The following is a 14,347-nucleotide window of genomic DNA, read 5'->3' on the forward strand; positions in this document are numbered from 1 at the left end:
ATTCATCCCGGAAGTAGTTATTGGTCGTCTCCATGCGCCGGTTCCTGGACATCGTAGAGCCAAGGCGCGAGGCTCGGACGGGGAGGTAGAGCTGGCGGGACTCTAAGAGCCCTCCGCCTGGGACGGGAACTGCTGCGCCCGCGGGGCTGGCTCTGGCGTCATCATGCTGCTCCTGCCAAGCGCTGCAGAAGGCCGGGGCACCGCCATCACCCATGCTCTGACCTCTGGTACGTGCCCACTCAACCCCTGCTCAGTCTAGCCTCAGCAGCCCCTGCCTCGGGCCTCCACCTTGGCGACCCCGAAACCTCTCTACCCTTGCCCCTGGCAAGTAGCTTATAGAGTGTGGGGCCGTGACAAGTGTCTTTTTGCTCCCTGCTATTCAGAAGTCCTTCCCCAGACTGGAAGGAAGGAGGAAGGGGGGCGTCTTCCTTCTGCCCCCGCAGTTTCTTCCTTGTCTCGCGGCTGCTGACTCATGGATTGGGCGGAGGAGTTCGGGACCGAACCCTCCAGTACCCTAAAAAGGTTCTCATAAGCATCTTGCCTACGGCAGGAGACTGCCCACAGCGAGCACCCCACGTGCCGGGGGCCCTACAAAGCCTTACAGCTGGAGCTCAAACACCTCTCTCCCCTTTTACGTTTGCTCCGGCTTCGTTTTTTAAATGTCCCGACTCAGACACTGCTCTTCATATTCAATATGAAAACACCACTGTGTATGCTGGTGGTAAGACCCGTGTAAACAGACTTTTAAAGGCAGTCATTAAGTGAAACTTGTTCTGTGGAAGTCAACTATCTTCAGTTTTAAAAAAAAGGGGGGGTGAAATTTGTCCTGCTGCTGTAGGTTCTTAGATTTATAGCCCAGGACAGTCATGGTATTGTAAACTTAAAGGGTCTCTAATTTCAGTGATTTCATTGATTACCATAGCCACGTATACAGACGCTTGTGTGTGATATTGGACATATCTCACGGCACGTGTTGTTTTCCTGCTTACAGAAGTTTCTGTGTAATCTTACAAGTAGAGGGAAAGGCTTGAAAGGTCATGTTCTTGAAAGCCACACCCACACTACACAGGTAGTATTTCTTGAATATAGTGTTTTTGAATGCTCTCCTGTGAATGATAGAAGAAATCTTAATTTCCCAACACAAAACATGAAAAGTCAGCTATTTTTACAGAATTGTGGCCATTAGGTACAAGGGAAGACTTAAATCTGAGTTTTTGCCAGACAGTAAAGCTTTTTGCTTTCATTTGAAATATGAAATTAAAATTAAGATGTTCACTTTTTTCCTGACCCAAACTACCTTTTTTGAATTGTTAACGTACACATATATAGTGACTTACCCCACTTTCCAGGAATAATGATAAAGACTTACATTTATTTAACAGTTTGTGACTTTGAAAGTGCTTTTATCGTTTGTCATTCAATCCTTCCAAGGAACCAGATAAGATAGGTATTGTTCCCATTTTACAGTTGAAGGCATCGTTGACTCATTTCATATAGCTACTAATTGTCAAACCTGCACTGAAATCCAGAGCTTCTGATTTCAGATTCAAAGCTGTTCCACTAAAGCACAGTTTCATTAGTAAATTCCTGTTAGCTGCTTGAAAATTGTCTTTCAGAAAAAATCATTGCTAGTGGATTCTTAAAATTTTTGAAAGCTATCTAAATTTAGGTATTAATAATTAAGATATTTTGAGTTATTTTTAGATTTTTGTTGATGAGGCTGGCTCTTGACAGTTTATAATTATTTATCGCTTTATTACAAGTCTAAAAGGAAAGCAGTTTGCAACATCTCTCCCTTTTCCTCATCTTCCTTTCATATCCCCAGAAAAGTATTGATTTATTGTTGACATTGCCCAATGTCTTGTTTTGTCAGATAACTGGAAGAGGTTGATTGAATCTCTCTCTGTAAATACTAGGAAATGATTATTTATTGATAACCCTCATGTTAACTGGATTACTGCAGTTATTTTCTCAGTTGATGGTTTTAAAATTATATTCTGATGCAGTCACTGTTTTGATCTTATTTATTGCCTTGGAACAGATTTATTCCATGCAATACATTGAAGCCTCTCTTAACGCTTTCAATCACAGCCTCAACACTCTGTCAAGTTGAACCTGTGGGAAGATGGTTTGAAGCTTTTGTTAAGAGGAGAAACAGAAATGCTTCTGCCTCTTTTCAGGAACTGGAGGATAAGAAAGAATTATCAGAGGAATCAGAAGATGAAGAATTGCAGTTAGAAGAGTTTCCCATGCTGAAAACACTTGATCCCAAAGACTGGAAGGTACTTAATATCTGAATCTTGTTCGGTCAGATGGCAGTTTTCCATTATTAAGCCATGTTTTAAGATGCTTCAACAAAATAATCCTGATTGAGCACCTGTTTATTGTTAAGCCCTGAGTGGGACAGCAGTAGCCCTAGGATACTATCTCTGATGGAGAAATCCAGAAAAAGCCATGTCTGAGTTGGTCTTAAAAGGTTAAGTGACAGTTTATGAAACAAGAAGGGAAAAAAGGTGTTACGGGCAGAAGGAATAGATATGCAAAGACACAAAGGAGTAAAAGAATATGCACTGCCTCTTCAGGGATTGGTGAAGGGTAGAGTAGCATATTGAGGGGTGGCAGTGAGAAATTAGACTGAAAACAGAGTCTAGATGAAACTCTGTTGCGTCCTTTTCATGCCATGGCAAGGAAGGAATTTATATTTTATTTTGGGGGCAGTAAGAAGTCATCAAAAGTTTCTGAGCTAATTTTAGAATAGTAGTTCTCCTGGCAGTACAGAAACTTGCTTGAAAAGGGAGGGCAGGACCAGAGGGGAAGGGAACAGTTTGCCTTTATGGGGCTAGTGCCGTAATCCAAGCCTGCGAATGACTGCTTGATGCTTGAACTAAATTGGTAGCCAAGTTTTGAGGACAAAGGGACGGATTTGCTTTTCGGGGAGGTAGACTTGACAGGTCTTGGAGACCTGGGCTGTGCCGCCCAAGAGAAGGGAACATATTGGGAAGACCCGTGATCATCCCAGCTTGAGTCACCTGCTAGACTGTGGTGTCAGTCACCAGCACAGGGTTGCAGGAAAAGGAATTTTGTGGGGAGCGTCGTGTCTCTGCATCTGGAGCTCAGGAGTCCACACTAGAATGAACTGGGGAGTTGCGAGCATTTACAGGGCACCTACCGTCTTCTAGCCCTGGCATGGGTCCCGTCACCTTGGACCAAAGTATATAGAGAGAAAGAAGCCCGAGGACTGAGCTTGGCAGGGCTTCGAGAAGCCAGTCAAAATGGCTGAAAAACGCTACTGGAAGATGGGAGGAAAACAGTGGATTCACAGAAACTAAAGGAAAATAACGTTTCAAGAAAAGAGTCAGCTGTGCTGCCACTGAGAGTTGAAGTCAAGTGAAGGCAGCTGGGTCATCTTGTGTTTGACAGCTGGAAATTGATACTGAAGAGAGCAGCTTCATAGCCCCTGGGGTGAGAATGGACAGAGCAGAACTAGATTGGAGTGGTTTGAAAATGAATGCTAGAGGGGGTAAAAATGTTCTGTGGATGGCTTTTTCAAGAAGTTTAATTTTGATGGGCAGCAAAGAAATGGAAGTGGGGTCATGGGAGGGTCTTAAAGATGAGAGATAACAGAGCTTCTTCGTACAATGATGAAAATAATCCAGTTGAAATTTAGAAGACAATTGAAAGATGCTAGCATTTGAGAGACATAGAGAAGGTGGTTCAGAACCAGGAGGGATGGAGTAATTTGTCTCGGTAGGATAGGCTTTCTCAATGGTGAGGGAAAGGGAAAGATGCATGGGTGCAGGTAAGATGGCAGAAAGATGCTGGAATTTGAGTAGGATAATTTAAATTTTTTCATTAAGCAGGAGGCAAGACCATTAATGAGAGGGTGGAGCAGGGTCTGTGAGGTTTAAGGAAAGACTAGAGAACTGAAGTATGTAATAATACGTAATAATAGTCTTAGGGAGTGGAAAAGCAAACCAACTGGAACAAAGTGTGAGTGCCAGACATAATAAAGGAGCACATCCTTAGGGAGTTTGCAGTCCTGAATTTAAAGGAAAACCAGTCAACCCTATTTGACTTTTTTCTCCTGTGTTTTATGCCCTCAAGCCCTCTTTCTCCCCACTCATTCTCCAATACTAGATACACCCTTTGGGTAAGGAGCCTTCACTCAGGTGCTACCTCAATCTCTAGATTTGTAAGGATGTTAACCAAAGCAGAAATGAAAGCAGGTGCTTCCTATCCAGAGAAGCCTCATCCCCAGTTTCTCAAAATTTCCATCCAGCCTTCTTTGCTCCACGGCTCCTGTCCTGTCACTGCCACTGGCCCAACCTACTGGGACTACTGTAATGCTCCCCTCAGTTCTGAAATCTTCCTGGCTGTACCTTGATTTAAGGATGCCCATAGCATATTAATATGTATTAAGAGAAATACAAGACCAAGAGTTCTTTGGTCAAGTTTTGGAAAATGCTGGGCTATATAGGTTTCCGTCTGCTTGTTTTTGTTTTTTTTTAATTGCAGGACTTCTCAGAGCCTTTGTTTGGTTTCTGTGCGTACAGATTATTAAGAAGGCTGTATACAATGGTCCACATTTCCCAAACTTCCATGACCTCAGAACCTGTTATTTTTTTTTTATTCATTTATTTACTTATTTTTTGGTTGCATTGGGTCTTTGTTGCTGCGCATGGGCTTTCTCTAGTTGCAGCGAGCTGGGGCTACTCTCCATTGCGGTGCATGGGCTTCTCATTGCGGTGGCTTCTCTTCTTGAGGAGCACGGGCTCTAGGTGTGTGGGCTTCAGTAGTTGTGGCACACAGGCTCAGTAGTTGTGGCTCATGGGCTCTAGAGCACAGGCTCAGTAGTTGTGGCACACGGACTTAGTTGCTCTGTACCATGTGGGATCTCCTCGGGCCAGGGCTGGAATCCATGTGTCCTGGACTGGCAGGCGGATTCTTAACCACTGCACCACCAGGGAAGTCCCAGAACCCATTTTATATGGAACATCTCACTAGACTTCTGTTATGAGAGTCTCACTTTGGGAAACTGTTTTAGGGTACCAACACAAGGAATATGATATATGGCTTCATTTCAAACTTGACTCCCATTTTGTGTCTTTATCAGAACCAAGATCATTATGCAGTACTTGGACTCGGCCATGTAAGATACAAAGCTACACAGAGACAGATTAAAGCAGCTCGTAAGTACTTAGTTATTTTGAAATAATCAAATATCTGGTATAGGAAATGTTATCCTCTTGAAAAGATATGCAAGATCATAGTCTATAGCCATAACTCTAGATTTAACATGTGTTCTATGGTATAATGATGTGTAACCACAGTCTCTTACCTTCAAAACCAGAAAAATGCAGTCTCATGAATGGACTTTCTCATTAGGAACAAGAAATCAGGTGTGTGTGTGTGTGTGTGTGTGTGTGTGTGTGTGTGTGTGTGTGTGTGTGTGTGTGTGTGTGTGTGTGTGTGTGTGTGTGTGACAGGATAAAGAACACTATTCCAATAACAAGCTTTTAAAAAATAATATTTCACCTCCCCTTGGAAGTATGGCCAGCTGTACTTAGTGGAAGTTGCCTTGTTACTTAGATTTTTCAATATTCTTTTGTGATCTTAGGTCACATCTTTGTTGATACCACCCTGTGTCTTCTGTGGAAGAAAGAGTTATCTGATGTTTCATTGTTCTTTTCATTGACAAGGTTAAAAATTGGGGCGGGGGGACGGGGGCAGGAATTGTTGGCAACCCAGTCTTTATAGGCCTTATGAAACACCATCCCCTTAGTGGTGTGAACTGTCGAACTGTCCTGTCCTTTGCAGTCCTGTGGACGTAATTCCTTACACACCATTCGGTTCACCTGATTAGTAAAGTTTCATGAAAGAGGTGAAGGTGATGAGTTTTCTGTTTTGTCTTAGGACAGAGTTCTGCCCTCTACTCTAGAGAATGGATATTGAGGTCAGAGGAGGTAAGATTGTGGCCATATGGAAAAGGAGGAGGGAATCAGGGACAGAGAAAGTCTTGCACTTGGAGGAAGATGACTGAATGAGACCTACTTCACGCTGAAAAATGCTAGTTGAGCCTTAGTAGATAAACTCAAAATTTTCTCATTAATTCTTGTATTTAGGAAAGTCACAGGAAATACTTTTTAACAAGGTGAAGGAATTGATGAGATTATTTTAGACCTATGATTGGATTTCTTTAAAAGCTGGCATGATTTTAGATTAAGCATATGTTAGTGTGTATGAATAGTCATTGCAATATACATAATGCCAGGAAAATTCATTTGCCCTGGAAAAGTATTTGCAATAGCATACAGATACCAAATATTTCTTGACACATATAATTTGTGAAAGAACCAGAAGTGATTGAGAGCTAGGAAAGCAGTTGGTGTTTTAAGGTGAAGGAATTGTTTCTTTCTCTAAAGATAAAAAATGTATAATAATTGTAAAAGAAACATCCATTTGCTTCTGTTAAGTCCATTTGTTTTATTGGGATAATAGAGTTTTTTTTGTTTTGTTTTGTTTTGTTTTTGTGGTACACGGGCCTCTCACTGTTGTGGCCTCTCCCATTGCGGAGCACAGGCTCCGGACGCGCAGGCTCAGCGGCCATGGCTCACGGGCCCAGCCGCTCCGCGGCATGTGGGATCTTCCCGGACCGGGGCATGAACCCGTGTCCCCTGCGTCGGCAGGTGGAGTGTCAACCACCGCGCCACCAGGGAAGCCCCGAGATTAATTTTTGAATATTCTGTTGCCAGAAGTTTTGCACCCTGACTGTACAGATTATTAACGTTATGTGGGTTTGCGATTCACTCTCTGCCACCTTGCTGAATATTCTCAGTATTTATTCAGAAGCAGACTGTTGTTCTCTTTCCTCTGTCACTGTAAAATAGACAGTTGCTACTTACTGCTCTCTGAAATCTTGTCCAAAAGTAAAAATACAAAGTTATTCTTTGCAAATTTATAATCATTAGCACAGACAAACCTAATAATAATGTAAGACTGATGACAGTTGAGATCCTTCTAGTTCTTGAATCCTATCACAAACACACACATAAAGGAGGTTGGTGGGTTTTTTTTTACATTTTATTTATTTAATTAATTTATTTTTTTAATTGAAGTATAGTTGATGTACAGTATCATAAGTTCCAGGTGTACAATATAGCAATTCACAATTTTTAAAGGTTATACTCCGTTTATAGTTACTATAAAATATTGTTGTGTTGTACAATATATCCTTACAGCTTATTTTATACATAATAGTTTGTAAAAAGTTTTAATTTTGTTTATTGATATTTTGAATTGCTATAATGAAAATTAGGGATTCAATTATGTGTGGATAAAGTAAGTGGTCTTTTCTTCCTTTTCTGCATTATCTGAAAAGAATATACTAGAAAAGTTGAATGATGGGCTAAGAGAAAGTACTTGAGTACTAACAGTGGTATTTCAATGTTTTTCTTGAAGAAAAACTGCCACACTGGCATATGGTGCATGTAGGTTTGCTATTCTTTACATGGAAGTAAAATCTTTGATTTGAACTTTCTAAACTTAATCATTTTAGCTTAAAATACTTCCCATGTTTTAAACTGAAAACTGTTTCATATTATGCTTCTTAAAAATTTGAAATCAGACTTTTTGTAATAATCTGTAATGGAAGAGAATCAGAAAAAAAAAAAAAATATATATATATATATATAACTGAATCACTTTGCTGTACACCTGAAAGTAACACAATATTGTAAATCAACTATAATATTTAAAAAAATCAGAGACTTTTTATAATAATAGAAATATGAATGTACAATAAAAGCCCATTTGCTAATGTACCCTCAAAACATCCCAGAAACTGTCTTTGGTGGGGAAGGGCGGAGAGGTAGGTCTTTGAAATTTCAGTAAATATACACAACAGCTGTTCTTCGGCCTCCATTGCCTTATTTTTTTTTTTTTATTGCCTTATTTTTAATATTGGGTGACATCTTTTGCCTCTCCCAACCCCACCCCTGGAACAGAATATAGGAGAATCTCAGGATGCCCTACTGTACATGAATGACTAGAGGTGATTAGGTGGAAAAGTCAATGAAGAAAAAAACATTGTAGCATAAGAGGAGACTATCCAACAGAAAACTGAGACATACATCATCTGTCTCAGACTTTATAATCAGGTTCAAAAGAAAACTTAATTGCTGCATGTTGTCAGTGAGATATGAAGACACTGCCTTGGGGGCGGGGGGCGGGGTGGGAGCAGCATAGGCACTGCAGAAAGAGACTAGCGAGAAAAAAGTAGAATTGCCTGGAAACTAAAAACAGGAGAGCAGCATTTAGAATTCGAAAGGCTGACGTACAATTAGAAAACAAAGTAAAGCAGAGGATAGCCTTGAGGAATGCTCCCAAGATTCAGAAGGAAAGAATAAAGAGATGTCAGATTTCCCTAAAGAAGAGGTCAGAATGAATGTAACAGACAGTAATTGCAAATAAAGAAGAAAAGTTGCCTGAATTATTATAAAAAGATACGACTTGAGATAGAGAATGTTTGTAGGCATGTGACTTAGGTTTTACTCCTCAGCATTTCAAAGGAGAACCGATGTGAGTTAGGCCGAGCTGAACAGCATCTGTTTTGACAGCAGGGGTGGAAGAGCAGCGCCTTGAGAAGCTATAGCTTTCCCCAAGCACTGGCCATGGGAGGAGCCTGTGCTGTGTTCCTGCAGTGCCCAACAGTGGTGGGGTCATCACACCACTGAACTGTCTGGTATGGTGTGATTATTGTTCCTGGCTACTTAGCTTCCAAGCCTGATAGTCAGTCCCTGGCCTGGGAAGATCCCACGTGCCGCAGAGCAACTAAGCCCATGCACCACAACTACTGAGCCTGCGCTGTAGAGCCCACAAGCCACAACTACTGAACCCGCGTGCCTAGAGCCCGTGTTCCACAGCAAGAGAAGCCACTGCAATGAGAAGCCCGCGCACTGCTCGCCACAACCAGAGAAAAGCCCGTGTGCAGCAACGAAGACCCAACACAGCCAAAAATATAAATAAATAAAACAAAATTAATTAATTAAAAAAAATAGCAAATTGAATTCAACAGTATATTAAAGAATAATGCCCATGAACAAGATTTCTCTTAGGAAATATGTCAGTGTGATGTCCTAAGAAGAATGTGAAAGTACATATAGTACAATTTAATATCCACTCCTTTTTGGTAAATACAACTTTGAAAGGAAATGCAGTTAATTCCCTACTTAGATAAGTATTTCACACTCACTGCCAACAAACTTTTAACTGTGTGACATTAGTGATATTACCATAAAAACCCATGGGGGAAGCTTACCTGCCCCTTACTTTTATGCTATTTGGGAGTTTGGGTCAGAGAATTAACGATATTAAAGGAGAGAGAACTATTAGAAGGAAAGAAAGAAATACATTATTTGTAGGTAATATAGGATCTACCTAAAAACTGAAAGAGCTGAGTCAGGTAGCCAGATGCAAGAAAAATACACAAAAATAATACACAGTTTTTGGAAGTTACCATCAAATTAGAAAGCTATAGTCATTTTAAAGATAATCCAGGGACAGGAATAGGTAACCAGAAACAGACCCTGGTAAAATTTACTGTGATAAAGGAGGCGTCACAAATTAGTAGAGAAGGGAGGATTATCAGATGGTATTAGGACTTTGGAAAAAAAAATAAGCTTTTCAGTTCCGACCGTAGAAAATATTAAAATAGAAACATATATCTCAAACTTTTGCAGAATGAAAGACCTACATTTATAAGTACCAGAATAAAATTATAAAGGAAATGATCAGTAAATATAAATTAAACTGAATGTTTTTTGACAACAAGAATAATCACAGCAGTTGTGGAAAGCATTAGCATCAAACATGATTGACTAGGAGAGGCAGCATACAAGCACAGGCTTAGGAGTCAGGCTGCTTGGACTGGAGCCCAACTTGGCCAGGACTTTGGACAGGTTGCATAGAGGTTAAATGGTTATTTCACCTCTCTGTGCCTCATTTTCCTCATCTGTAAAAGGGAGAAACTAATAGTACTTTCCTCAGCGGGTTACTGAGAAGATCAACTGATAAAAATAGTGCTGGCGGGCTTCCCTGGTGGCGCAGTAGTTGAGAGTCCGCCTGGCGATGCTGGGGACACGGGTTCGTGCCCCGGTCTGGGAAGATCCCACGTGCCGCAGAGCGGCTGGGCCCGTGAGCCATGGCCGCTGAGCCTGCGCGTCCGGAGCCTGTGCTCGGCAACGGGAGAGGCCACAACAGTGAGAGGCACGCGTACCGCAAAAAAAAAAAAAAAAAAATATGCTGGCACATATTAAATGCTCAGTAGATGTTGACAGCCGCCATTAGTCATTGTAAAGTGACTCACACAAACTAAGAAGAAAAAACTGAGACAGCCTCTCTTTCCTCCATAAATGAAGGATGAAGGGTAGAAATAAAGAACAGCAAAAAATTTGTTGAGCACCAGTGATAATCATGTTTTAAATAATTGGGTCCAGTGTTGAGGTTGTGGTGAAAAGGATGTTCCCATAGGGGTGTGCAGTGGTATGACTTTTAGAACGGGACTTGTTCCTACATTTTCAGTCACTAATTCACTTCTCTGAGTATATCCTAAGAAGAAAGAGCCCTAAATATGGAAAAATACTTCTCTACAAAATGATTCAAATTGACTAACTTACAGTAGTGAAGAATTGGAAACAATCTAAATATCCAGCAGTAGAGAAACAGTTACATAAGTTATGGTAAATCTACTTGAAATACTGTATTAAGTAGTCATTAAAATTTTTTGAAGAGTTTGCAACAGCGTGGAAAATGGAACTGCTGTAATGTTAAGCTGAAAAAAATCACAACTTAAATTGGTATATATAAAATGATTATAGCTACATTTTTGAAAGCATATGCTTAAGGGGGAAAAAGTCTGTGTGGAAATACACCAAAATATGAACGGCACTTGTCTTTGGGTGCTGGCACTTTGGCCAGTTCTTAAAATAATTATTTCAATTTCTCTAATTTCTGTTTAATAAGCATATATTTTACTGTAGGAGAAAATATTTTTTAAACTAATACTATGCTATTAGAAATGGCTCTATTTAGCTCATCTTTATTTTTAGCTTTGATGCCTAAAAGGACAAATTATCTAAATCTGACTTATTTTGTAGATAAAGCAATGGTTTTAAAACATCACCCAGACAAACGGAAAGCAGCTGGTGAACCAATAAAAGAAGGAGATAATGACTACTTCACTTGCATAACTAAAGGTAAGAAAACGCTTTAGAGTCAGAAATTTCCGTTAGTGAAGATTATGTATTAATTGCTGGGATTAGGTGTCCTATGCGTATTGTACTTCATTTATACCATAACATTTTAAAACATCTTCAGTTAACATCTGGTTATTTCTGGTAATCTCCCCCAGAGCCTCACCGCACAAAGTGAGGCTCTCCTACCCAGCAGCATCAGCAACCCTGGTAGCTTGTCAGAACTGCAGCAGCTCAGGCTCTGCCCCAGACCTCCTGAATTGGAGTCTGCATTTTAACAAGATTCTCCAGGCGGTTCTTTTGAGAAGCGCATCCTAGAGTTAATTCTTATACCTGTTACGTTTAATAATGAGAATACTAAGATCTTTTCCCATTTCAGACACTTTGCGGGGCTAAACTGTTCCTCAGACGTTTTGCTTATTTAAATGAAGAAGTTGATTCTGTCAACTTCCTCCCCAGCCATCAATGGATATTTAAATAGCCATATCCTCATTAAGCAAATTAAGAGAGGGAGCCACCATACCTAAATATTTCCTTAAATGTAATTTTACAGTTTGATGCTAATTTTTAAAAAATTGTATACACACCTTTCAAACTTATTCTTTGTTGACCCACTCATACATAGTGCTCAGGATGTCAAAGATCCTTTGATCTTTCATAACCTTGGGATCTAACAGTTAGTCTTCTAGCTATTTCTTTTTCCTCAGAGTCATGCTTTCCTAAGGGTTGAGTGTTTCTGGACTTATATGGTTTGCCAAGTATGCTATTATAATGAAACTGCCCTTATTTTAAAAGCCGGTCGATGACTCCACTGATGAAATTTGATAAATAAACATCGGATTGTTAAAAAAAAAAAAAAGTGGTTGAGTGTTTATTGTTTTGTCCTTTGCCTTCCAGAAGAGGTACTTAAAGAAGTTCTTAAGTCCCATTGTGCTAGAGCTATTACCTAAATCCTCCCTTCCCCACAAGCACACAAAATTTTTAAATATGAAAAATAACTTTTTTTAAGAAAAAAATGTAGCATTGTGGTGATGTGACCTTATGATTTTTTTCCTCAGCTTATGAAATGTTATCTGATCCAGTGAAAAGACGAGCATTTAACAGTGTAGATCCTACTTTTGATAACTCAGTTCCTTCTAAAAGTGAAGCAAAGGACAATTTCTTTGAAGTGTTTTCCCCAGTGTTTGAAAGGAATTCCAGGTGCGTTAAGGCATCCCCTTGTGATCATAATGCTCTATTGGCTGGCCTTTTTTTTTTTTTTTTTTTTTTTTTTTAGAAAAATGAGCTTTAATTGAACTGAATGCAGAGGCTGGTTGTGCTATGATGCTCTGTTGGTTGGCTTCTTGTAGTTCCAAGTTTCTGGTTTTTTCCTCTAGTAATAGCTAGTAATAGTTTTGTGTTTGTCCTCCTCATCCTCTACAATATTGAGCGCCTCTGGTGAACTTACTCTACTAATTTATTTTGCTCTCTAAATGGAAGTTCTTCCTTTCCTTAGTGAAATTACAACTCATGGGATGTTTTTCTTTTAAATTTCCTTTGGGGGAACGATGGTTGACTTTATGTAGTGTGATGCTGATACTTAAGTGACAGTAATTTCCCATTCTTTCCTTCCCCTTTGTTAATGGGTACACTGCTGCATTTGGCCCATTATCATTTAGGAAAGCTTTTGTTCTATTTTTGAGCGTCTGATTATCATAAGGTTCTCTGACAAAGGATGATTTATATTTAAGATTAAAGCATATGTAATTTATTTCATTAAAATCAGTTTTTAAGTAGTGTGAACCAATAATCTACATTTTTTGGTTCCATCTGCATTGGAAGGTTTCCTGAGAGTGCATCTTAGTTGCGTATTGGAATCAGTTGGAGAGCCTGAACAGTTCCCGCTGCCTGGGTTCCACCTGGAGAAATTGTGATTTTAATTTAATTGGTTTGGAATGCCTGTAGGTTTTTTTAATGCTTCCAGGTGATTCTAATGGGCAGCTAAGTTTGAGAAGCACTTTGATTAGCAGTTTGATGCATACTAATTATTTCCTCCACCCTTTCTCCTCACATTTGTTTTGTAACAGTGCTGAAGGTGGTTTTAAAATATATATATATATATATATATATATATAGTGGATTATGTTTTTTTGTGGGATGGTTTCACAGAGTGGAAAAACACGGGTCAGTAGCAAACTCAGGGTCCTTTTAGAGATGGTGGGTGAAGTGCTGAACCTACAAGTCTGACTCTTAGGGGGAAAGTGGTGGCGATAAGGGGGTGGAAATCTATTCCATCTGTGATTATTCACATTTTTTAAAAGGCAAGGCCTACCGGTCACTTCCGTACTGCCTGTTTAGGGGCAGGACTAAGTGAGCTTGAAAAGTGGCGTTAGAGCCTGTTTTTCCTGGCCAGCTTGGCAGCTGCTACAACCCTGTAATTTACAGAACTGAAGATAACCTGAGGGTTAGAACACTGTTCCATTGGTTTCTCCCCCTCACACCCCCTCTCCCCTTGCCCTACCTTTTATTGCACCTGCATTTTTCAGCACTGCACTGCTGATTTCCCAGTTCCATCTCTTAGTCATGGAGGACATAGGGGAGGGATATTGTAGGGGATTTAGTAAAAACTGTTGTTTTTAATAAATCAGCTTGTTGAACTTTTTGTACAAAATGTTTTGAGTTTTTCTTTTTTCAATATTTCAGATGGTCAAATAAAAAAAATGTCCCTAAACTTGGTGATATGAATTCATCATTTGAAGATGTAGATGCATTTTATTCTTTCTGGTGAGTGAATACACTGTTTCTCCCATGCTTTCATTTTTTAAGAAGGTAAGTATTCAATAAGTGCTCGACTGACTTCTGTAAATTAATTGAGGGATGGGAAAATTGCAGAACCTTCAATGAACAAAAGCACTGTGTTTAGAAATCAAAAAGGTTTTCACAGAATGCTGTATTATCTCCTATGTAATATTTAGGCTCTTATGATTATTTTTTCAATCTGTTTTCTATTTATCAGATTTCTAGATATCACGCACACTGTAGCAGTAAAAAATGAAAAATAAGGAGTTATTTGAATCATTAAAAAATAATTTTTCATTTAGCTATTTCTTTAAGTACTT

General features: G+C 39.7%; 1 protein-coding gene across 3 annotated transcripts in view; it reads left to right on the forward strand.

Annotated features, from left to right (window-relative positions):
- DNAJC2 (DnaJ heat shock protein family (Hsp40) member C2) overlaps positions 1-14,347 on the forward strand; it is a 25,369-nt gene continuing 11,022 nt past the window's right edge. Inside the window, exons 1-6 of one of the 3 annotated variants that reach the window (XM_019940539.3) lie at positions 1-227; positions 2,092-2,282; positions 5,114-5,189; positions 11,154-11,252; positions 12,308-12,449; positions 13,932-14,012. In XM_019940539.3, the coding sequence (XP_019796098.1) occupies positions 164-227; positions 2,092-2,282; positions 5,114-5,189; positions 11,154-11,252; positions 12,308-12,449; positions 13,932-14,012 (653 nt within the window). In that variant the 5' untranslated portion in view covers positions 1-163. The remainder of the gene's footprint in view (positions 228-2,091; positions 2,283-5,113; positions 5,190-11,153; positions 11,253-12,307; positions 12,450-13,931; positions 14,013-14,347) is intronic. The other 2 variants (XM_019940540.3, XM_019940541.3) reach the window with 2 other exon arrangements.

The sequence above is a fragment of the Tursiops truncatus genome, chromosome 9 (genome assembly GCF_011762595.2).
Source record: "Tursiops truncatus isolate mTurTru1 chromosome 9, mTurTru1.mat.Y, whole genome shotgun sequence".
NCBI lineage: Eukaryota > Metazoa > Chordata > Mammalia > Artiodactyla > Delphinidae > Tursiops > Tursiops truncatus.